At 38.0% G+C, this 25950-nt stretch overlaps 1 protein-coding gene across 2 annotated transcripts in view; it reads left to right on the forward strand.

Annotated features, from left to right (window-relative positions):
* Nucleotides 1–5723: 5723 nt before the first annotated feature.
* Nucleotides 5724–25950, forward strand: part of LOC122809311 (guanylate-binding protein 1-like) — a 428120-nt gene continuing 407893 nt past the window's right edge. The window contains exons 1-2 of one of the 2 annotated variants that reach the window (XM_044080708.1): nt 5724–5858; nt 19699–19885. In XM_044080708.1, coding sequence (XP_043936643.1) covers nt 19711–19885 — 175 coding nt within the window. In that variant the 5' untranslated portion in view covers nt 5724–5858; nt 19699–19710. Of the gene's footprint in view, nt 5859–8367; nt 8493–19698; nt 19886–25950 lie in introns of those variants that run through there. The other variant, XM_044080707.1, reaches the window with a different exon arrangement.

The following is a 25950-nucleotide window of genomic DNA, read 5'->3' on the forward strand; positions in this document are numbered from 1 at the left end:
AAATTCCTCACCAAAACAGGCAGAATTTCTGTTGCCAAATCCCACCTAATTTCTACATTAAGTTTAGGGCAGACTACGCCTCTCCTAAACTTACCAACCTTAGACAAACAGACCTAAACAAGCTCAAGGCTTGCTACAACAAAATTGCTAAGTTTGCCACTGCTGCATCTTATCGCAGTCACCACTGTATCTCACTTAGAGAACTTGACTGGCATGAACTCCCTCAACCTCTTCACCTGAATCAACTCTTTCTCGCACACAAATTAGTAAACTATCTTCTTAAGTCCCATCCCTACAAAACCTTCTCCAGCCTTACTGTACCACTAGACAACTACGCTCCAGCAGCAAAAATCTATTTCTAGTGACCGACCAACCCCAAGAACTCAGCTGGAGAGGCTCTTTTCTCCTGCATAATATCCAGGTTATCGAACCCCCCCCCCCCCCATAACCACACTACCCTCATGCAATCACTTCAAAGCTGCACTAAAAACTCACTTAAAAAGTCACTGGTTGTGCCCATGCACCAATCCTGACTAGTGACCCACGTTTTTACCTCTCCTTCCTCTCCCCTTCCCTGGCCTCACTGCCTCCCACTGTTGGATCATTTCAATCTTTCCTCTGCAGGCTCTGGCTCTCCATGTTCCCTCCCCTACCTACTCAATCTCTCAGACCCTCTTATAACATTCTTAAGTACCTCACTTCATCTCATCTCCAAATACACCTCCAGCTACCTTATACCTACCTCCTTTTGTCTGCCACTTCTGCTGTTTCCTCAATCTCCTCTTTTACTCCTCAGTCTCCCCCCTGCTATTCCTCTTAGCCCTTCTAGCCTGTTCCACCTTCCTGTGGAATGTCTGCTTATGTATCTGTTTGAGTTTATTGCACTTTTTGTTATGGGGTACGAGGTTATAACAGTATCTGTTTGAGATTATTACTATCTGGATATACTTATTAACATTATTACTAATCTCTAGCTAATACTGGAAAACCCTGTCCATTTCTATGTGTCATATTGTATGTATACTATGTTTGCTATTGTTTTCTATTGTATGTATAACAACTGTTCTTCATGTAACTCTGTTGCTAATATATTGTCATGTGGAGCTTTTCTCCCCAGGCCTCCGTTAAAAAAGGACCTGTGTCCAGTCGGGATTTCCCAGTAAACAGATGTGTAAATAAATAAATCAATAATAAATAAAATTAAGGATTTTCTGCTAAACCAGGGGCAACTGAGTGGCATGGGATGAAAGGTATACTGCCACTGTTCTGCTAGTTATTCACACAAGCACGTGGATAAAGTACATCAAAAACTGCATCTGGAAATCACTGAGCTGTAGAAACAAGAGTGGCAATTCCAGCTTTTACAAAGAAGTTAAAATGATGCAGTAGGGTTATATAAAAATTCATTCATTCTTATTTACTGACTTAATCCAGTTCCAGGTCACTGGAAGATGGAGGATGTTGTTCTGGCATTCAGTGGATTATAAGACATAGAAACTAATCCTGGACAAGACATCAGCCCTTTGAATGATGTACACAGGCAATCACTCACAGCATATTTACCCACAATTATTTTGGAGTATCATCAGTTCACCTGTGGCATGTCTTAAGGATGTCAAACTGTAAACACCTCACTGAAAACCCATATGTGTACAAGGAGTTACAGATTCTGCATAGAAAGCACTTAAACTTGAGAACTGAACTGTAAAAACAAATGTTTTGAAGACGTAGTGATAGTTTACACAGAAAAGCAGGTTATTATTATTTTTTCATGTTAAAATCTGTAAACATAACTCCTCTGTATAATCAAACCTGCCAGTTCTGTTGCTAGGAAATGTGGAGTGTAATCACTCTGGCTATATGTATCCACCAAGGTTATGACCTTGTGGGTAAGTCATGGCAGGTAGTTAAACCCCACATTAACTGCAGAGCATTATGGTCGTTTGCTAAACTACCCACAATAAGTTGGTAGTGGGGCAAGAGGGTAAACATTACAGGACCGAGGTTTGTGCACCACAACTTTCAAATGTATCATTTGCTTCTGAAAAACTGCATAATCCATGATGTTCCACAATGAAAGAGTGTGTCAAACATTTATTGTTAAGATTTTTGTAAACAAATAAACATAGTAAATAATGCTGAATCATATTATTTCATCAAAACAACTTTTTTTGTAGCTGTTGTGTTGAACTGTGAGCTTCATATTTTACATTGATAGTGTGTTCCATGTTTTGACGATTTGTGTCTCGTTTATCGGTATCCTACAGACTAAGAGGTGACTTGTGTTTGGCATATAAGGCATCCTAAGACCCAATACTGATGGATTCTCTGTGCATCAGTAAGACAAATGGAATCAGAAATTCTGAATCTAGGGATCTTAACCACTTCTGTAAAATCAACAGAACAGTAAGGGACAGGTATATCTTGCAGAAGATACCACTGGTCTGGAACAGGCTCCTCAGCTGCATTAAACAAAGTTTGAGAATGGAACAAACTGTACATCAGCTCCCTGACTGGAGAACAAATGTTCTCTAGCACAGTATTAATGTACAAGTAATGCCTGTTGAAAAACGAGTCTGCCACTTCACAGCAGCATAACAAGCTGCCGTGCAGCTCGGACTGCAAAAAACTAATGGACGCTATTACTTTACACTTCCTAAGTAGTGCTTTTGCTGTTTAGCAAGTGTAAAAAAAATAAACAAGAAAAAAGTGTATGTGTGCGTATGCATGTGTATGAGTATGCTTGTTTCTGTCTGCATGTGTGAGTGAATGCGTGTATGAAAGCAGAAGAGACTGTGTGTGAGAGAGCAACAGAGTGACAGTGATCCTGTGTGAGTGAATGCATGTATGAAAGCAGAGGAGACTGTGTGCAAGATCGAGAGAGAGAGAGAGCAGTCTTGTGTGCATAGATCTCAAGTGTCCAAATGTTGCAGAATGTCCAGATTTTTGCCTCATATTTTTTGTCTGTCCTGCATAAAATTTGTGGTTTTCTGAAGTTTTGTGGCAAATCAGTGAGGAGTGAATTCACTAAATAGTAATGTCTTTCGGCTTTTCCCGGTTAGGGTTGCCACAATGGAACTCCGGTCTGCTCATGATTGGCAGTGGATTTTTACAGTGCTGAGTTGCCAGCCCGATGCCCAACCTTCAAAGAAGGCACGCACCTACTTGAATGTCTTTAACATCACTCGACCGCAGGGAGGACATGCAGACTCCACACAGAAGGCGCTCCAGCCGTGAATTGAACGGGAGAACCTCTTGCTGTGAAGCATCAATGCTAACCGCTGCACAACCGAATTCACTAAATAATGACAGGCATTTGAGTTTCAAGCTTTATATCTTTCATAAAATGTAATATTTATTTTATTTATTTTACATTTGTTTACCGGGATAGTCCGACTGGATACATGTCCATTTTCAGCGGAGGCCCAGGGAGAAAAGCTCCACAAAGACAAACTTACATAGATTACACAGAAGTTAGCAAACAATTATAAAAACAAAGTGATTATATACAATGGGTTAGTAGTGTTCCCTAGTAGGGACTCGCAATTGTCATGGACAGACAATTAAAAGTAAGAGACATCAGATTGGAAGCAGAGATTGGTGATGTAGTTACAAGTTATGATAATTGCAGAATATGCTTTTAGTTTATAACTTAATCAGGGTTGGTACATGGGCATAGCCAATTCACTTTGAGATACTGTTTGAGGTTTTTTTGGAAGAGACGTTTGGAGGATTGTAGGGTTATATAGTTTGGCAATGAATTCCAGGTTTTGCCAATGAAGTTGGCAAACAGGGATTCACCAGCAGAGTTATTAGCTTTGTGGGTTTGGACCAGTAGTTTATCGGCTGACCGTAGGGATCTTAGGTTGCTATACGGCTTAATAATATTTTAAGTGAGGGGGTAACCTCAGGGTGGTACAAAATTTTGTGCGCTATTAAGAGTTGATTGAATTGAATTAAGCTGGGCAGTTCTAGCCACTCTAGTTGTTTAAGTTTCTGGCAGTGGTGGGTTCTATAGGTGGAGCCAATGGCGAATCTGGCAATATGATTGTAGCTATGGGACAGCTTACCTAGTTCGGATTTGTTGAGGTTTGAGAGTACAGGTGAGGCATACCGATTGCAGACCTAGCCAGTGAGGTTAAAAATGTCTTGTTTCTATACAGTGATCCAAGCTTCTTATTGATGGTCTGTATGGTTTTGTTGACCTGTAGGTCAAATTTGAGATTATTGCCTATGATAACCCCTAGCAGTTTGGTGTGATTATCTGGGGAAATGCATTGTAATACAGCATCTTTTATTCTAACAACTTCCTAAGTTTATAAGAGCAATATTTGAACACTGTCCCTATTTTTGGGGCTTTGAACTCCCCATTATTTTTGGCTTTTTGCAAATGTTTTGTACTAACAGGTTGAAAGTTATGCCTGTGTGAGTGAATGCGAGTAAGAAACCAGAGAAGACTGTGTGTATGCATGTGTGGGTGAAAGCAGAAGAGCCAGTGTATGAAATAGAATGAGCTCTCTGTAAATGTGTTGCGTTTTACTTATTTTTTAAGTACTATATTATTTATATATATATATATATATATATATATATATATATATATATATATATATATATGTTTGATGTAAAATGTTTTTCCAACAGCATTAACATATACTACAAAAAGTTTGAAACATTAGGCAGAGGAACTAATTTATATCATAATTATATATACAAATAAAACAGTACTTAAAAAAATAAGTAAAACAATTTTACAGAGAGCCCATTCTCTAAGTGCAATAATGCCCTCCATGGTGTGAGTTAATGTGTAGTTAATACCCTTTCTGGGGTGTAGAGGCCCCCCTGCCTGTGGCGTCGGACCACATAACACCCCTGAGCTGGCGTTAATTACACACTAATACACCCCCTGTCAGGCATTATTGCTTACTTAATTCCTGTCCATATTAAAGCACAACTTGGATCTAAGGAAAGGAAACAGAAAAATTATCGCAGAACTACTCCCGTACTAATGGACAGAGGCAGGTCCCAAATGCTTTATTTATCCCATCCATAGTTCCCCTCCAATTATCTACGATATGATCCCAGTTATTCTTATCAAGGATAATATATAGTTATCAACCATGGGATGGCTAAGACCAATCTCTTACCAAATGGGATAGTTTAATTGCAGCAGCAAAAGGGAAAGTCTCTAGGCCTAAATAGCCCGAAGAGGCATCTAACCTAGTAGTTACGTATATACATATTATGACAGGTGATATTCCACTAAGGTGATATTCCACTATTTTTAAACATTGGAAGGCTTGGAGCTACTAGGTATGTAAAAACGGATATCGACTGGAGCAGCGATATATATTCGTTTGGTGGATAAGTTTGGACTTCGCGTTACTTAGTAGACAGAACATAGTTTGTATTTCAAAATTATTTTGAAATTATTTTTATTTATTGCTTAGTCGTATATCGTTTTATGATAAGTAGAATTCCGGGGGAAACAGCAGACAGCCCTTAAATTAAAATAAAGTCCAAGCAGCTAAATAACTTTTAGATCTGGAAAAATACGTGTAAGCAGCTGTCTTTGATGTAACAACAATTATGGCGCGCTGCCATAGGAATGTAGGGACCTTACGGTCTTTCAGTGCCTGGAAAGGTTTGATTTCCCGGAAGCCCTTTCAGTTATATTTCCATACAGTTAAGTAGAGGGAGGAGCGAAGTTAATTTCATCGGTGGTAACCATTCCCCCCTCCGCCAGTTATTTCCAACTCGTGCTCAGGGCAGCAGACACTAAGTATACCGGTGGTGACAGTCGTGTTGTTTTCTTCTCCAGCCTACGCTAAGTTTACAGCCTTTGAAGCTTTTACCAGGTAAAGCATGTCTAGCTCTGTCTCCGCATAACTTTGTGCACATTTCTCGTTATGTCTTTTGGTGTAGATTTAGGCTCGTTTACCTGTGGGCGTGGCTAAAGAGTGTGACATTTTATTTATTCCACCCTTCTCCAGCATGCACAAACAGAAAGTTAACACTTATTTGTATGTTAAAAACTATGCGCATTGCAGTGGAATTAAACTTCACTTACTCCTGTTAGGCTTTAGCACGTACCTCTCAACCCGTGACCTCCAATGCAAGGAGAAATCCAGATTTAACCGGGGACAATCGGGATTTTATAAACTTAATATTAACTTGAGAAGTTGACAACAACATGCATTTTCTGAAGCAAAAGAAGTCCCGGGCAGTTCTAATAAGTCTGTAGCTCTAATAACTGACATTATGCACTCCCTTTTCCCCAAATCACCAGTTTTTGGATGGATTAGGAGGGACAGTCTTACACCTCTCAACTGTACAGATTTTCGCAGAATGTCCAGATTTTTGTTTCATATTTTTGGCCCGTTTTTCATAAAATTGTGGTTTTCTGGCAAATTATTGGCAAGCCTTTAAAGACCGAAGACAGAACATAATGACAGACATTTGAGCTTTAGACTTCATACCCTGCAGAAATTTAGTGGTAAAGCAAAACATGTTATTCTATCAACTTTCTAAGTTTGTAAAACAATATTTAAAATTTGTTACTATTTTGGGGCCTTTGCCCCCTCCAATAGGCTTTGTCTATATTTCTTGTTAAATTTTGAGCTGTGTGTGTGACCCGTGTCTATACATGCATACTGTGTGCAAGTATACATTTATACAAACTAAGGACTGTAATGTGTGTGGGTTGCAGATCGTCATTTGTTATTATTTATTTCTTAAATATTCTTTAGAATTAGAGCTGGTTTTAGGGATGCGGGGAGTCCAGTAAGTGATCAGTTCGGTTGAAGGCACATCTATATATATTTTATTTTTGTGTGTTTTTTTAAATAGAGTTGCAGTCATAATATATAAGAGACCACAGAGTATGCTGTGTGGTGTAACTAATATTGTTGTGGGTCCACTGCCAGAGAGCATACCAAGCTTTTCCACATTTTGCTTGAAATTTGTCCTCCCTTTGAAAAGAGAATGTATGAAAGCAGATGATACTGTGTGTGTTATGTATGTGTGGGTGAAAGCAGAAGAGACAGTGTATGAAATAGAATGAGCTCTCTGTAAATATGTTGTTTTACTTATTTTTTAAGTACTGTATATATATATATATATATATATATATATATATATATATATATATTTTTTATATATTTGATGTAAAATGTTTTTTTTCCAACAGCATTAACATATACTACAGAAAGTTTGAAACATTAGGCAGAGGAACTAGTTTTATATCATAAATATATATAGAAATAAAACAGTACTTAAAAAAGTAAGTAAAACAATTTTACAGAGAGAAGGAAACAGAAAAATTATTTCAGAACTACTCCCGTACTAATGGACAGAGGCGGGTCCCAAATGCTTTATCCCATGCTTAGGTCCCCATCAATTATCTACGATATGATCCCAGTTATTCTTATATTCTTATCAAGGATAATATATAGTTATCAACAATGGGATGGATGGGCCTAAGAAAAAAAGCCTACTTTAAAGAATTCTGGAAATGCTTACTTGACCAATTAATCTATCTCGTAGTGTCATACTCGGAGATCCACTGATAACTTTGAATTTTCCGTTCTAATATATTTTATTTGTCTGGTAGCACCTTTGCTTGTAAATTTTGTATATAAATTAATTAGCTTATAGGTTAGGTAGTTTATTTTTTGTTTTAATGTTCACCCTTGCATGCAATGCTTTGTTACGCAATCATGGATTTTTTGCAATGTTTTATTTGTGAAAGAAAATAAAACGTTATTTGAAAAAAAAAGACCAATCTCTTACCAAATGGGATAGTTTGGAGCAGCAAAAGGGAAAGTGGCTAGGCATAAATAGCCCGAAGAGGCAGCTAACCTAGTAGTTACCTATACACATATTATGACAGGTGATATTCCACTATTTTTAAACATTGGAAGGCTTGGATCTACTAGGTATGTAAAAACGGATATCGACTGGAGCAGCGATATATATTCGTTTGGTGAATATTAAACTTCACGTTACTTAGTAGACACAACATAGTTTATATTTCAAAAATATTTTGAAATTATTTTTTATTTATTGCTTAGTCGTATATCGTTTTATGATAAGTAGAATTCAAGGGGAAACCGCAGACAGCCCTTAAATTAAAATAAAGTCCAAGCAGCTAAATAACTTTTGGATCTGGAAAAAATACGCATAAGCAGCTGTTTTTGCTGTACCGACAGCTGTGGCGCGCTGCCATAGGAATGTAGTAACCTAAGATGTCAACTGCGGTCTTTCAGTGCCTGGAAAGGTTTGATTTCCCGGAAGCCCTTTCAGTCATATTTCCATACAGTTAAGTAGAGGGAGGAGCGAAGTTAATTTCATCGGTGGTAACCATTCCCCCCTCCGCCAGTTATTTCCAACTCGTGCTCAGGGCAGCAGACACTAAGTATACCGGTGGTGACAGTCGTGTTGTTTTCTTCTCCAGCCTACGCTAAGTTTACAGCCTTTGAAGCTTTTACCAGGTAAAGCATGTCTAGCTCTGTCTCCGCATAACTTTGTGCACATTTCTCGTTATGTCTTTTGGTGTAGATTTAGGCTCGTTTACCTGTGGGCGTGGCTAAAGAGTGTGACATTTTATTTATTCCACCCTTCTCCAGCATGCACAAACAGAAAGTTAACACTTATTTGTATGTTAAAAACTATGCGCATTGCAGTGGAATTAAACTTCACTTACTCCTGTTAGGCTTTAGCACGTACCTCTCAACCCGTGACCTCCAATGCAAGGAGAAATCCAGATTTAACCGGGGACAATCGGGATTTTATAAACTTAATATTAACTTGAGAAGTTGACAACAACATGCATTTTCTGAAGCAAAATAAGTCCTGGGCAGTTCTAATAAGTCTGTAGCTCTAATAATTGACATTATGCACTCCCTTTTCCCCAAATCACCAGTTTTTGGATGGATTAGGAGGGACAGTCTTACACCTCTCAACTGTACAGATTTTCGCAGAATGTCCAGATTTTTGTTTCATATTTTTGGCCCGTTTTTCATAAAATTGTGGTTTTCTGGCAAATTATTGGCAAGCCTTTAAAGACCGAAGACAGAACATATTGACAGACATTTGAGTTTTAGACTTCATACCCTGCAGAAATTTAGTGGTAAAGCAAAACCTGTTATTATATCGACTTTCTAAGTTTGTAAATAGGCTTTGTCTATATTTCTTGTTAAATTTTGAGCCGCGTGTGTGTGTGTGTGTGTGTGTGTGTGTGTGTGTGTGTGTGTGCGCGCGCGCGCGCGCAGCGCACGTATTCCCGTGTCTATACATGCATACTGTGTGCAAGTGTACATTTATACAAATTAAGGACTGTAATGTTTGTGGGCTGCAGATCGTCATTTGTTGTTATTTATTTCTTAAATGTTCTTTAGAATTAGAGCTGGTTTTAGGGATACGGGGTGTCCAGTAAGGTATCAGTTCGGGTGAAGGTACATCTATATATATTTTATTTTTGTGTGTTTTTTTTTTAATAGAGTTGCAGTCATAATATATACGAGACCACAGAGTATGCTGTGTGGTGTAACTAAGTGCTACGTCCAACCATCCCTTACTGAGTTTCACATGTAATAATTGTTGGGTGTCCACTGTCAGAGAGCATACCAAGCTTTTCCACATTTTTCTTGAAATTTGCCCTCCCCCTCATACCTTTCAACTCTCCCTGATTTTGACTCAAATTTTAGCTCTGGCCCTCTTAATCTCTCCTAAAACTAGTAACTTTTGGAGGAAAGGTGGTTAATTACACTTAATGAATAATGATAACAATTTAGGGTACTTATGTATTATCGCAACCACATTTACATCAGGAAAACTGTTTTCTAAGCCATAGTCGTGCCGATCAAAGTAGTAAAAGTTTGTAATGAGGACGATATAACAGTCCTTACATCTTTCTACCTTTCTGGCCAATAAGTAAATATATAGTTTTCTTGTTTTTCTTGAGGGTAGTAGGGCAGACAAACACGCAACCCTGACGGACTGCCATAACCGCCCTAATGAGTTTTACTTATTCTTGCAAGGTACCTGTTTGACCCAAAAACGTTTTATCACTTACACAGACTTTTATATTTTTGTACACAGAACACACTGGTCAGTTCATAAAATTGGTGAAATCTGTCATCCTAACCGTGCCTCTGAAGCGTGCACAACTGTCCATGCAGTCTGCCTTTGCTATTGTATTGTCACTGTGTAACGCGTACAGCCTGCATTTTTGAACTAAACAATTGAGGACATCAGTCAGCAGAGAAATGAGAAAATTTTCAGATTCCTATTTCATATCCTTCATGACATTTCTGTCACTGCAAAGATTTCATTGCACCACCTAAGTTTATAACGGCACTGTTTGAAAATCGCTCTCTGGTTTGAGGCATTTCATCCATGGAGTTTTTGTCTGTCTTTGGAATTCTTTAAGAAAGCAGTTGACATATACCTCCAAATTACATAACACCGCGGCAAAACTATTTCAGGGTCTGATTAGCCACAAATAACAACACTTTGTCTAAAAATATTTACAGAGGATATCCTGACATGATTTATATGAAAGACACATACATACACTGCAATCGCGTGCTACATTTAAAATATCAGGTAGTGAGTCTGGTTTGTGGTTGCGATAATAAGTAAGTACCCAATTAAGAGTTAAAGACTTATTTTACTTCAGAAAATGTATAGTAATTCATATGCTCCGATTCTGTCAGTGTCTCAAATTAATAGCACTAATATTTTAAAAGTGTCCCTGATTTCTTCTGGATTTGTCCCTGATTCTGTTGAAATTTGTCCCTGAGTTTGAAAGCTATGCTCCCTCTTGCAGCACCAACAGCAACTCCTCTTCATTCAAATCACTAACATCACACCAGCCAGCCTTGGTTGGTGTGTTCAGCGGCTTTTACACAAAATACATACTGCAGTTATGTAGTGGTTGGTGACTGCAAGATATTATTTTTTATTTTGGCTTTTATTTACTGTTTTTTTCTGACTGGGTTTAGTCAAAACCCTTTTTCAGCAGAGGCCTTGGGAGATACGCTCCAACATAATACAAACATTTTTAAAAAGACATTCAGCAACATACATAAATAGATGTTAAGTAATATACATTAGAGAATGAGTGACCTGAACATTGGAACCCTGATTGGCATTGGGGTGTTAATCTACAAGTAATGTCCGCTGAAAAATGAGTCTACCTCTTCACGGCAGCATATTAGCCACACTGGAGCTCAGACTGATGAAAGTAACCTAACAGCAACAATTATTTTATGCTTAGTAAGCAGTGCTTTTGATGTTTGTCAAGTGTTAAAAAAAAAAATAGAGAAGTGTGTATCTATGTGTGTGTGTATATGCTTGTATGAAAGTGAGGTCAATCGAACCGTTATTTTACAGTCACTAAGGGGTCCCTATTACATCACTGAAAATTCAGTTCAGCAAATGGCATTTTGAGTCCACTTACATCGAACATGCTATTCACTGAACTGTTCATAGTGAGACTGTGGTACAGTGAAGATCGGAAAAATTCGTCCTTTCCTCAATGTGGTGTGATCTCAGAGTTGGCGTATATAATTAGTGGGAGATGGTGGGCACAGCCCCCCAAAAGTGCGCAATTCAATGAATGGCATTTTTAATGAAATGCCATTCGTTCAAGAGAGTTTTCTCTGATGTAATATAGACCCCTAAGCAGCACCTGTGCTGTTTAGCAAGTGTAAAATTAAAGGAAGCATAAGAAACAGAGATGTATCTGTGTATGTATGTTTATGTTTCTGTCTGCATGTGTGAGTGTTTTCGTGCATAAAAGCAGAAGTGTGTGTCCTTGAAGAGTAAAAGGGAATAGGATTGAGCAGTGGTAGCAGTTAACCCATGGTTGAATACCTTTCAAACGCTCCTAGCCCATGAAGTCTGGATAAACCGTAAAATAAAGGTGGCTCAAAAATGTAAACAGATTTTAAATATTGCCTGTATAGAATTAAAATGTTGCTTGAATAACAGGATTTGTGTTAACATACATTTCTGAAGTGCAAGTGTGTGTGAGAGAGAGTGCGTTCACGCAGGTGATTATTGGCAGCACAGATTTTAAATATTGCCATTATAAAATTGCAAAGTTTCTTGAATAACAGGATCTGTGTTAGCATGCGTATTCTGAAGGAAATAAAATGTGAAACTCAAATATATGTCATTATTTAGTGACGTCAATCCTCAATGATTGGCAACAAACCACACATTTTAGGAGCAAGAGACCAAAAATGAAGTAAATAAGAGGTGTATTAATGTGTTTGTCAGGAGTCTGCATGTCCTCCCTGCGGTCATGTGGGTTTCTTCCAGGTGCTCCAATTTCCTTCCACATCCCAAAGACATGTTGTAGGTGGGTAGGACACTCTAAATTGGCCCTAGGTGTGAGTGTGTGCATATATGGGCCTTCTGTGGAAGGTTGGGAGCCGGACTGGCAACTCAACACTATAAAACTCCACTGCCAATCGTTCTGCGGACCGTTGTTTCGCTGTGGTGACCCCTAACCAGAAAAAGCCGAAAGAAAAAGATGATTAATGGGTTTGTCAGATAGATAATAGATCATTTAATTAGTGTTTAGGAATTCAAAGAAATGGAGGTGTGAAAGAAACTATGTAGGACAGAAAATGTTACTGTTATTGTTAAGAGGATTTGTATAATGCAGGTTCAATTATAATTGTATTTATGGTTGTCATAATTAGAAGTATAGAGGTGACAGGTGAGAAGTGTCACAAAATTATGTATATGGTTGGCAGATGCTATTAAAACCATTCATGTATTGATGAATACAAGTTGGGTACATAGAATTCTGAATGCAAAGAAATGGTTTAATGATATGGCAAGCTAACTGTGGCATTTATCCTGGAGATATACAGGGCCAGATCGATTAATTTGATATGTTGAGATTTTTTCATGTTTTAAATGAGTTTACATTCAGAATGGATTTCAGTGGGAGTGGGATGTGGTTCCATAGTTTACTACTCTATTTGAATAGAGGGAGTCACCTGCAGTGTTAGATGATTTGGTTATAGTGATTAGTGATATTTTTTTTAGTGTGTAAAATTCCATGGGGAGAAAAATGTCATATTAAGTTGTTAAGGGCATGGCAGTTTTCTGGCTTATATTGAAGTCTGCATATTGTAGTTAGGTGAGAGAGTGATAGGTAAAGTGTTAGGTCTAACCAGTTTAAATCTCTGAGGGCTAGTGGTTTATTCAGTTGTTATACTTTGCTGCAAATGTGGCTATTTTATTTTAACATTGCTCAAGTTTGGACTGTTGTGAGACTTAAATGTTGGTGAAGATTAGGGCAGCATTGTGGAGAGATCTCAGTAAGAAAGTATAGGCTGTACATCATCTGGCTATATCAGTAAAGTAGCTTTTTACTTTGTGTAATGTACCTAGTATTTGATGAGTTCTTTTAACCATTTATGGTACATGGTGGTCAAATTTCAACTGGTCATCTATGATCACATGCAGTAATTTTGTGTGGTTTACTACTTTTATCATGGCATTGTTGGCAGAGACGATAGTGAATACTGTGGGGAATCTAGTAATAGTTGTGAATTATTTAGTTATGATTCAAATGATACAAAGGATTGTTGTCTGAAGTCTTGGAATTCAGAAAGAGATTTTGCAGAGCAGATTATGGTCGATTCATCAGAATATTGAACTAGGGTAGCATTTTTTGTAGCAGTGTAGAGGTCATTGATGAATATGTTGAAAAGTATGAGGCCTAATATAGATCCTTGTGGACCACCAGTGGTTACAGGCAAGAAGGTGGAGAAATCATTTTTCCATTTCACTGCATGTGCTCTGTTTGAGAGGTAGCTATGGAATAATTGCAGTAAAGAGTTGGTGAGCCCTAAGTATGAGAGTTTATGTAACAGTTTCTGGCGGTAGACAGTATCAAAAGCTTTTGATAACTCTAGGAGGATACTGGAGACTAGACTTCCGACATTTCTATAAAATTCAGCAAAGCAGTAGTCGTGCTGTGATGAGGATGAAAGCAATGGGTTGAAAACAGATGCTGGTTATGTATAACATAGTTGAGAAGTTGTTTGAGTAAAATTTTCTAATATTTTTGATAGCAGCAATGAGTTGGCAGTTTATCCTTAATTTGAAAGATCTGTATTGATTCTACCCTTGTGCAGAGGAATAATGAAAGATTTTTTTTCATAGCATGAGGAATTTTTTTAGATATGTATCAATATCAGAATTGAAACTGGATATGCAATAGCTTCAGCTGCTATTTTAAGATATTCGGCAGGTAGATTGTCAGGGCAGCTGTAGTAGATTTTAATTTTTTGAGATATATTTTAATGGTATCTGTTGGAAGGAGGAGTGTTGAAAGAGGTAATTTGATTGAGTAGGGATATCAAGAGGAGTAGTCAACTGGCTGGTTAATGATTGTACAGTCATTATAAAGTCATTATTGAATATGTTATTATTTTGTTTCTGTTTGTTTGGTATATAACTTGTACCGGATTTGACAGTTTATTGTTGGAGGCCCGGAACACTACTGAAGTGTTTATTTTTATTGGTTGAGTAACAGGTTTTCTTATCTTTGGTAATATGATGTTTTATTAGGTTTCTTAGTTGTCCGCATGCTAGTAAAGTTGGAGCTGTTTTATTTTTTGTTCACACCTTCCATGCTTTGCTCTTTGTTTCGTGAGTTGTTTTGTTGGTAAGGATAGCCATACTGCAAGGGCTGGCTTATTCTGAAGCGGTCTAGTGTTTAGAACACCTAGGACAATTTTACTAAACTCAGAGACAGCATCATCTATGGGGAGCGTTTTTAGTGACTCCCAGTTAAGGATATATAGTCTATTAATAAAGTTGTCTTCAAGAAAAGTAGTATGTTTTTTTTTCTTACCAGGCTGTAGTGATGTGTTTTGAGGTTATTGCTTTGGTACCTTACGGTGTATAATGGTAAGTGATCACTTAGGCTGCCTAGCAGAGTTTCCTGGGATGATATTTTATATGAAAGGGATGTTAGGATCCAGTCAAGAGTTGATTGTCATGTCTGGCTGTGGCTTTCTTATATGTAGTCGGTGTGATTATAAGTTCGGTGATCTTTTACAGTTGTGTATTGTTGGTTGGATATTCAGATTGTATGGTTAACCAATGTATATTAACATCACCCAAATGTATGGTTCATAAGGGATTTTTAAGAATGACCAGCAATGAGTATCTTCCAGTGTGTTAGCATTGTTAACTGGGGGTGTGTATGTACTCATTATTGCTAATGTCCTATGAGTGTTTAGTTTTAATATGGTTAGTAGGATTTCTCTGTTACAGAAAGTTGACAGGGTGTGGTGGAAAACGGAGACATCTAGTGTGTACTTGTAGAAAATAGCAACACTGCCAGCTTTTTTACCGGGTCTGTCTGCTCTCATACTATTATAGCTTGGTGGGGCAATTTCTTCATTTTTATTCCTGGCATAGCCATATGTCTGTGGCAAATAGTATGTCTGGAGAGTGTACTGTTATTATTGCATGCACTTCATATATTCCACTCTAACTTACAAAGCCCTGAAGGCCACGGTGGGACTGTGGGTGAGGTCAGGTGATAGCCATAAAGAAGCTGATGGGGATATGCTGTCTGGCACTTGAATATGCTGATTTGGACCTGGGTTTGGGTGGATGTCACCACTGAGTTTTATGGTTATGGATGATGGTATAGATAGAGGCAGTTTTGCTTGATTTTATATTGAACATCAGATGTGTGAGTAAATGGCTGTTGGTTTGAATAATTTTACTTGAACAGTGGAATATACAAGTGCTAATATAGTGTAATTGGAATATGAGTTTCAGAAGTGTTTTTCTTGGAGAACATAATATAAGAGTTTTGCTGGAATTGTGAGGATAATAGGTGTTGGTAGGATGTTAAGTGTGCAAGTTGGAGAAGAGGTACTAGTCTGAGGAATTATAGGGGACACAAGTTTCTGAAATGTAGGAAATAAAAGATTTTGGAGGATAGAGGATAAGGATATAGTTAAGATAGGAAGTAGGGAGGGGTTATTTGGGAGACATAGAAGTTGAAATGTAGAATAATTGTGTCTAGTCTGTAGGCTTACAGGTGATTTTGAAATGTGTGGGTGTTTAAGGCTATAGATGTAGGGAAATATTGATATGAATGAGGATGAATGTATATGGTGAGGAGTCTGTTAACATTGTAGAATGGGTATGGTAAGAAAGGGTAGCAAGTAAAAAGTACTGATTTAATTGTGTATGGATGTAGAGAGATTGAAGGTAGAAGGCAGAGGGGTATAAGCAGTATAGAGAGTTACGGGGAAGGCTGAGAAATAGTATAGCAGAACAGACGAGAGATAAATGTTAATCTGATTGTTGTATATGAGAGAAGATGTCAAGGATTGAAGGAAGAAGGAATAATTACTCAGGAATGACCTAGAGTTACATTTCGGGAGGAGTCTGAATAGGAAAGTATATGGTGCAAAGCAATATGAGTGGGCAAACTGCAGTTGGGAATGATGCTAAATGATTAGATGGAAGTAGAGAAGAGGTGAGTAGAAACAGTTGTGTTTCTTTGATGATAGTTGAGTTTGGAAAGATATAGCGAGTGTGTATCATGAGCAGCAGGTGTATGTGAGAAGTATAATTGTAGATGAAGGTGGGACAGGTAGGAATTGGGAGTAGATGAGTAGTGGGCTTCCCATACTTAAATCATTTATTACAGAGAGCAACCAGTTTATGGCTGATGCTCAGCACCTTTCCAAAAGGCACAAAGTAGAACAGGTTTTGTTTCACTTACTGAGTCTAGATAGCAAGAAAATAGTGATATGAAGTTACTGGATTGCACAGTGTAATGTCATTTGTTTGTAGGTAGTGTTGCACTATGATCTGGTACTATTCCAACCACATGATCTGCAATTTTATGATTAGGTGGTGGTGCTGCGTTAGCGTTGTCACCTCACAGTAAGACGTTGTCCTGTTCGATTCTCAGCTAGAGCGTCTTCTGTGTGGAGACATGCGTGAATGGGCATACCTTCGTTGAAGGTTGTGCATCAGGGCCGGCAACTTGGCACGTAAAAATCTACTGCCAATCATTAGCGGACCAGAGTTCTGCTGTGGCGACCCCTAACTGGGAAAAGCCGAAAGACAACAACAACAACATTAAGGTCTCTAGCTATTCTCATTGCATGTTTCTGATCATTGAAGACAAACATTTTAAAATAATGTCTAGATGTAGTGCATTCATATGTCTGAAATGAAGTCTGTGAGGTCTTTCTTTAACTGTCAAATGATCAGTTTCACAAAGAGTTTGTATTTCTCTGGATGTAAATGAAAAGGATCTGCTTCCTCCACCCTCCGAGGTAAACCAAGCACTCTGAGGTTATTTCAATGAGCTCTATTTTCTAGCTCTTCTGTTTGAGCTTCCATTTGTAGACCATGTGTCGTAAATGTGTTATTTATTTTGAAGTGTTGCTTACCGCACTTCTCTGTTACTGCTGCACTACCTGCCTTATATTTTCTAACTGCTGGTCATGCTTCAATGAAGTACCTTCACATGCAGTTCTGTTATGCATAAGCTGTGTAATAGTATTCAGTGCTGGTCAAATCACTCTTATATCTTCACTTAGATGCTCTGTGGAGGGCGCAATATTGGTTTAGCCTGGTGTGGTTGTGGTGCAGAAACAAAACAAAAATTGCCCCAAAACAGATTATTTGGATCACCAAGTAATACCTTCTGATTCCTTCCACTCCAAACTCCTGTCATGTTTTTCTCTCTCCCTTTGGAGTTTTATGATTACATTTCTTCTTAATTATGATGACACATGGAGCCATGGATCAAACTCGAACATTCATGCACATGCCCACTCCGCTCAATCTAGTTCTTGCTGGAATACATTTCCTAGCTAACGGCTACCTTATCTGCTGTTCTTTACTAGTTCTTTGCTGGAGTACATGTCCTAGTTTTTCCACTTTACAGCTACCTGATTAGCAAGTCTGTATTTGTAATTTTGAAATTTCTGACATTTTGGAAATAGGATCTGTTGGGTCCTGTAAACAGAACTCTGACATGAGTTTCCTTTTGTGCTTCATAGTCAGAGCACTTCATAATAGATGCATGTAAGACTACCGCAGGTAGAAATCTCAAAATAAAAAAAATATGTGTGTGTGTGTGTGTGTGTGTGTGTGTGTGTGTGTGTATGTATGTATGTATGTATATATATATATATATATATATATATATATATATATATATATATATATATATATATCTTTTTATGATGTTATGCACAATCCAAACATGTCAACAGCCCAATAACAGCTTATTACTTATTGTATTATTTCTAACCCTGAAAGTTCTTTTGAGGCAGATGTGATTTTTACTTTTTTTTTCCATAATGCGCTGTCAGGATACAGATGAAGAAATTAATTTGCAGTAGTCTCATCTGTCAGATTAAAATTCCCTTCACTTAAAAGTAGAAGTAGTGAGACATACTGTTAAGTCAAAGAATCCTCAATAGAAGTGTCAGTGACTGGCTTGCATTGACTCTCACAAATGTGTTATACAATATGTAAAAAGTCATTGTTGAAGTTTAAAGGAATAACTGAATATCTTTTTTAAAAAGTGGAATTTTGTGATTTTAAGGCCCCTGTCTTTCTACTGCGTGTCCTTCACAGAATGAGTCGGAATATCACATTTCCTGTCTTACAAAGCCCATTTAATAACTGAAGTTGCACTGTCAGTGATTATTATGCACCTTCAGACTGCAAAAAGGCTCAATAGGATTCTAGCCCTGGGGAGAAGGAATGTGGTTATGAATGACAGTACAAGATTTTATGATGCCTGTGGTCATGAAATAGCAGAAAAGTGCTACATGTACCTTCTTGCATTGTGTGTTTTCTTTGTCAAAAATTGTTTAGGTGTGATTGGTGAAATAATGCAAGAGCAAGGGAAACAAATTCCCAAAGAAAGTTTCATGAGATGTATTCTGACCCCAGAATGGTGTACACTGAGGAAGCTGACTAGGATAGAAAATGCCATAGAGAAGAAGAAGAAAAAATTTAGTCAGTTTGATAATATGTGAAATTACATGGATTGATCTGTAGATAAGAAAATACACATGGGGAAAGGAAGTGTGTTTAGGGCATGGTTTCATTTAAAGTGCTACAGTGTTGTGTGTCTTGCATCATGGAAACGTTTGAACATTGTACCTCAAGGCAGGCAGTTGCCCATCTTGAGGACATGGGACAGATATTACACCAATTATGCCTGTGACAAAAGTGCCAGGCTTAGTACTTTCCCATTAATAGCAGTAGTCACAAGTATGAGTCTAAATATCTTGAAAGTGATATGTTACAGGCTGAAAAATATCAAGCCCAGTAGTCAAAATACAAGGAAATTATCATGTTAGCCTCAAATATATATTTAGCAGCTATTTCTTCAGGATTAGCATTCAGTGTTTTAATTGCAGTTGCACTTAATTCCAGCACTGTCTCAGTGGATCCAGTTTACAAATGCAACATGTGGACTGGAGCATTTTAAATGCACTTTGTGACATAAGCACTTGTGTTGTTTTTCAGTGTATGTTAGAGTGCTGTGTATAAAATGTAGAGATGCTTTATTGTTGAGTTTACTTCTCATTTTATTGTCTCAGTGAATTTCAGTTGTCTGCCTGCAGTACTTTTGTAATTAACATCAGTGTCTGTTTCCAGCTGTCTATCAACATGGATAAGCCAATCTGCTTGATTGAAAACAATACCTCTGGGGATCTACAGGTGAACCTGGAAGCTTTGAATATCCTATCAGAAATACGACAACCTGTGGTCGTGATAGCTATTGTGGGGCTGTACCGGACTGGAAAGTCATATCTGATGAACAAACTGGCTGGGAAACAGAGAGGTAAGGTGGTTTGAGTCAAAAAGTGTTTTTTGCTAAAGCAGGTATGTCCCTCCATTTCTCTGGGATCTATTACTCACTTATTAGAAGACTGAGCCACCACTGACTTCAGTCCTAACTCCTTGTCTATAACTCCATCCATCTCTGGTAACATTCTCGTACTGGGAGGTGCTCTGGCAGTATCCCTTGCTGGGTGGGAGCCCAGAACAGGCAACAACAGCTGCATGTCTGAAGTAGCAGGGACAGGTTCTGGTCTTTTCATCACTCAGTGGGGACCTATCCATATGAGTGCAGGGCCTAAACTAAGTTCCAGCAGCTGGAGAGGGGACCAGCAAGGAATGGCTGTTATACTGCAGATGGCTGTTTCTGTTATGTCAATCTGATAGGAAGACCCAAAGCCCTAACTATCATGCATGCTTGTTACATATTCAGGGAGTGAAACATTCAATGGACTTATGCAAAGAATGTCCTCTTTCACAAATTATGTCTGAAGCCCTACCCATTCTCATCCAGATATCCCGACAGTTCTCTTACCTCCACAAAAGAATTGATGTCCTTGGAATAACCTAGGAACACATTTCCCTCCCTTCTTTCTGAGGAGGGGCAAATGGGCTACAACTCTTCACTGTTTTCCACACTGTCTACAAAATGCTCCTAAGGTGCTAACTGAACTCTGGTTGCTTGGGCCACAGTCATGGCTTTATCCCCCTGTGCCTTCAAGTCATCATTTGAGTCAGAAAGAGTGTGTGTGTGTGTGTGTGTGTGTGTGTGTGTGTGTGTGTGTGTGTGTGTGTGTGTGAGTGTGTGTGTGTATGCACCTTGCTGTGCATGACAATATTTATTGCCATATAAATGAACTAATCTAAACAGGACCCTTTTCAGTAATTATTCAGACCAGAGACAAATGGGTGATACATAAGTGTGTAGATAAGATATACTTTTCTATAAATGACATACAGATCCAAATGTACATGAACCCCAACACATTTATATACAACTCATTGCAGTGCTTGTTAGGCAAAATAAGCACTAAGTAAGAGTATTCAGCTAAATTAAAATGTAACATTACAGAGTCCATAATCAGTATATAAATAAAGGAATTAAAGCGCATCAAGTGAAAGTCTGGCAAGGATGAGGTGCTTTGGACAGGACAAATAAAGTATATGCGAGGGGGGAGGTGTAGGTTACTTGCTAAAAATCAGAGGAAAGAGCAATACAATACTTATAGGTTACTGTTTCTCCCTTTTTTCAAATGACTGTTCAGATTTTTATAGCCTTGTCATGTGAAGAAACAAGAAAAATAGAGTCCTGATATTTTTGAAGGTGGGGATTTTTTTTCAATTTCCCTCTAAATACTGCGGAAAACTGATGCAGTATCAGAAACATTATATTGCAGTATGAAATTTAGAGGATTATAATCAGGAGACTGATCACAACCAGTCTGTTTCTGTAAGAGAAATAGAGTCAAGAAATGTACTTTGAGAGTAAAGCTTGACTTGACTCCATTTCAGGATCACATTAATAAATAGTTGAAATCAGAGACCCAATTATAATTCTTTGCATTTCATGGAGCTTTAGCTGTCCTGATGTACTACAAGTTGTAGACAGAAAAGTGTAGGAGAGCAACATGTTATACAGATTTGAGATTTGAAAGTTATAAAACACAGTGCTGACACATAGTAAGCAGATGAAAAGTGTACCTCTGATCAAGCAACAGCTTTAAAATCAGTTAATTTCTCTCTGCCACACCTTTTGGTGGCAGCATGAAGTGTATTACAGCTTTTAAAACTATCAAATTGTGCATAATTTTAGGCTAATGCCCAAGTAAGGAAGATGTTGACATCTGTTCATGGTGGATGGCACTGGACTTATTATATATAATTTAGTACACTGGGTGGAACTACGATCATTAAGACATTAACTGTGTTGTGGCAGGCCAGAGCTTCCAGTTAGGTACTGTGATATACTGGAGAAAACAGTTTAGTTAGTGTGCATTTATGAGTGATGTGGAACTATAAGTTACATCCTAATTGAGTTTTGGAGCTGTGCAGGTAATACGTCTTTTGAATTCATTGATGATCTGCTTTTCTGTGATGGTTTGTAAACTGTGGTCAACCACCCCCTTCCTTGTGGTGCCAGACATGTGAGGGTCAGCGTTCACATACACAGGAGCTGAACTTACTTAAGTTTTCTAGTAGAGAGTGCTTTGCATTTCATCAATGCCCAAAGCATGTGTACACTTATCATATCAGTGTAGGTGTATGTTGATGTTGGTGGGGGGTGCAAAATTTATTTTATATATATATATATATATATATATATATATATATATATATATATATATATGTATGTATATGTATATGTATACATATATATCCGCTGTGGTGACCCCTAACCGGGAAAAGCTGAAAGAAGAAGATATATATATATATATATATATATATATATATATATATATATATATATATATATATATGGATCAGTGTCATTTCGTCGCAAATCCATTTTGCCGAAATAGTACTGACAGTGTATCTGCCCTTTTCCCCACTGTAGTGCGATCTCGGAGTGAGAATATTCAAGTAGGGGAGGTGTGGGGGGGCATAGCCCCCCCACCCAGTACAGTTTAATATTGTCTAGTATTGTTGTCCATTGAGCAGTCCCTATTAAAAGGGTTAGTAAGTAGTTTACAACCTGTTTAGGTGGGGGGCTACGCCCCACACATCCCCGTTGTGGTGGGGCTGTGCCCCCACTTTAATATTCTCATTCCGAGATCGCACTACAGTGGGGGAAAAGGGCAGATACACTGTCAGTACTATTTTTGATGATTTGGACCCTATGTCAGAAATTTTCAGCGAAATGTCATAGTTATATATATATATATATATATATATATATATATATATATATACATGTATATGTGTATATACATATTTTTTTTTTTTTGACTGGTACGAAGAAGATGGAGGCCACACGTTTTTATGGCAGCTGGTCTGTCTGATCCATACTTTAGTGTCACTGTCAATCTTCTTTACATGAGGAATGCTAGATTTGGAACAGCTGACTAGCTCTGCTGACTGGTATTTATCAAGTCTGCATTCATGTTTATGATTGAAAAAAAAAATCCTTTAGCACATTGGATAATGAGAATTATGCAGAATCAGGTTGAGGTCAGGCAAGCACTTCAGCTGTGTGAAAACAAGCAGTGTTACCTCTGGTAGATGGCACTTCCCTTCCCCTCACCTACCCGCACCCTTTCTTGCAGTTACCTAGAATCAGAAAGTTTAGGATGGCTTAAATGCATTGTCTGATGGCTCATAACTATGCTGTTATTTATGAAAAGTCTGTATGCCCTGAACTCTTTTATCCATTTTGTTTGTTTTTTTCTTTTTGATTCTTTGTGCTCAACAGATTTCTGGACTTATTTTTTTTATTAGCTTGAAAAATTATAGGTTTGTAGGCTTGGTCAACTCAGGGCCTATTGACCACTGAAGAATTTGACCTGGATCCAATGTTGCAACTTGCAAGTGCCCCCTGTAGCCATCAAATTACATATTGAATGTATAAATTGATGTGTTGAATTTAATGGGGGAGGTGGTATTTCATATGTGTGGATGCCTTTGAGATAGGAAATTATCATGTTTCATGGTATGGTTGATATTAAATTTTACTGAGGCTGAGTGCCCTCTTGTTTCCAGGTCACTGGGAGGTGGGCTCTTCTAAACAAAGGGTTTCAAATAGTTAGAGGTCCTTTTAACACTCTGTATGCTAAGCATGGATCTCTTCTAAGAAGGCAATTAAGATACAAAAAAGAGAGAGAGAGAGAATTTCTGTGGTATTTTGTAGTAAGGCAAGCATCAAAGCCCATCTGTTTGTGAGGGATCTTTGTACCTTCTCCAAATGCGTGGGATGGCATGTGAATAGGTTAAAGAACATGGTACAGTATTCTATAATTGGTCTGATAAGAGTTGTATAATTTACTTATTTATTTTTTATTTATTTGACATTTGTGTACTACCAGGATAGTCCGTCTAGGTTACATAACCCGTTTGGAGTGGAGGCCCAGGGAGAAAAGCTTCACATTTATGACTTAGTTACACATTATACACAGCTCCACATTCATAACTTTGTTACACATATTATACAATAGATTACATATGTAGGTAGGTACTTAGGGTTACTTTTATAGTAATAGTAGAACAGTTACAGTTTACATTCATACACAAGTTGAACTAAGCTTCTTAGGGTAAATAGCATTTGCATAGAGTATGTTTTGAGTATCATGACACAGATTGGGGTGGGTCAATCAAAATTTTAGTCCTCTGACAAGTGAGTAAAATGCTAGAGATAGAATGGTGCATAGTTTCCAAAACTTTATTGTGATAGTTGGTAGATTAGTTTAGGAGGAGGAGGTTAGTGTAATAAGAGGAAATGTTAGGAGGGAAAGAAGTGGATTAGCCTGACGTAAGGCATGTGAATAACCATGATTTGTTTAGGTGTTCTTTTAGGGAGGCTTTAAAGTGAGGTAGGCTAGGAGTTAGCCTAATATTAGGTGTAGGTTTATTGGTGTAGGTATGGTTTATTGGTGTAGTTATGGGCTGGGTCTGTTGTGGGTTGTGAGTTATTCTGGTTAGTGTGTAAGTTTGGGTGTGGGTGTCCTGAGTTAGTTTTGGAAGTGGGCAGGTCTGATATCGATGTTATGAAGTATTTGTTGAATTCCTTTGCTATTTGTAATTGAGGGCATTAGGTGAAGGGGAGTGATCCTTGTTTGTCCTGGGTTGAGGAAGGTAGTTATAGACTGCCAACATTTCTGGGGGCTGTGTTTGTGTCATAGCTGGAGGTTTGAGTAGTAGATTTCCTTACATTGGTCCACTAGTTTGGTAACTTTGTTGCTTAGTGTTTTAAAGGCTTGGATGTTTTTCTGGGTTCTGTTATGTTTCCATTTATCCCAAGCTGTGTCTCTTTGTTTTATAATGTCAGAGCAGTTAGTGGTTAACCAAGGGGTTATTCTTTTCTGTTTGTACGGGGGGGGGGGGGGCTATCAATTATTTTCAGGAAGGTGGTACTGAAGTATTGTACGGCAAGGGGAAGGATTTTCAAGGGTGTCCAGTTAATATTTAATATTAAATTGTCGAGTGTTGGTTAAGTCAAGTAGTATTTCTAACTGTTTTTATGGAGTGTTTGTTAGGAAAGTAGGTGGTGGCTATGATGGCAAAAGCTGGAAGATGGTCACTTTGTGAGACTGAGAGTGTATCTGAGGAGGGGAAATTAGTAGGGTGTGATGCAAGGATCAAGTCTAGGGTGGAGTAGCTAGTAAAGTCTTTGTTGAACCTCATGGGGTTGGTGATTTGTTGTTTGAAGCCGTACAGGTTAATACTTGTAGTGGGGGAGTTTGAAGTGATAGTTTGCCAATTTATATTCATGTCACCTGAGATGATTGTTTCTGCCTTGATTTTTTCAGTAGTCCAGGACAGTATATCTTCCAGGACTGGTATATTGTTTCCAGGACGGATGTAGACTATAATGATACAGATTTTTTTACAGTTGTTAAGATTTAGGGTGGTTATTAGTATTTTGGCATTATGGAATTTGGGTATACTATGAGGGTACAGAGTTATATTGAGTATGGAGGTATAAAGGAGCGCTTTCTCTCCACCTTTCTATTTTGGTATGTCCATTCTGTGTATGGCAAAGTTGGGGGTATAATCTCGGTATCTTTTACACTGGGGTGTAGCCAGGTTTCTGTTAGAACAAAATAAACCAGATATATTAGCCCTGTCTAAGCATGCAGGGAGGTTATTTTACTGCATATGCTTCTTAGGTTGATGGTAAGTAGGTATAGGCTGTTGAAGTTTGCTTTTGTGTTTAGTCTGAGGTTTGGATGTATGTTGTCACTCTGTAATAATTTCAGAAGTAGCTAAGACTATAGCGGGTTGTCCTTAGTTTTGGGGTTGGAAGTTAGGGAAATAAAATGGGGTTTGATGGTAATATTGTTTTTTTATTTTGGTATTGGAGTTGTAGGGGAGAGGATAGTAAAATAGCTGGGAAAGATATTGTAGTAGTGGCGTTGG

This window comes from Protopterus annectens, chromosome 8.part0 (genome assembly GCF_019279795.1).
Source record: "Protopterus annectens isolate FY-2018-M chromosome 8.part0, PAN1.0, whole genome shotgun sequence".
NCBI lineage: Eukaryota > Metazoa > Chordata > Ceratodontiformes > Protopteridae > Protopterus > Protopterus annectens.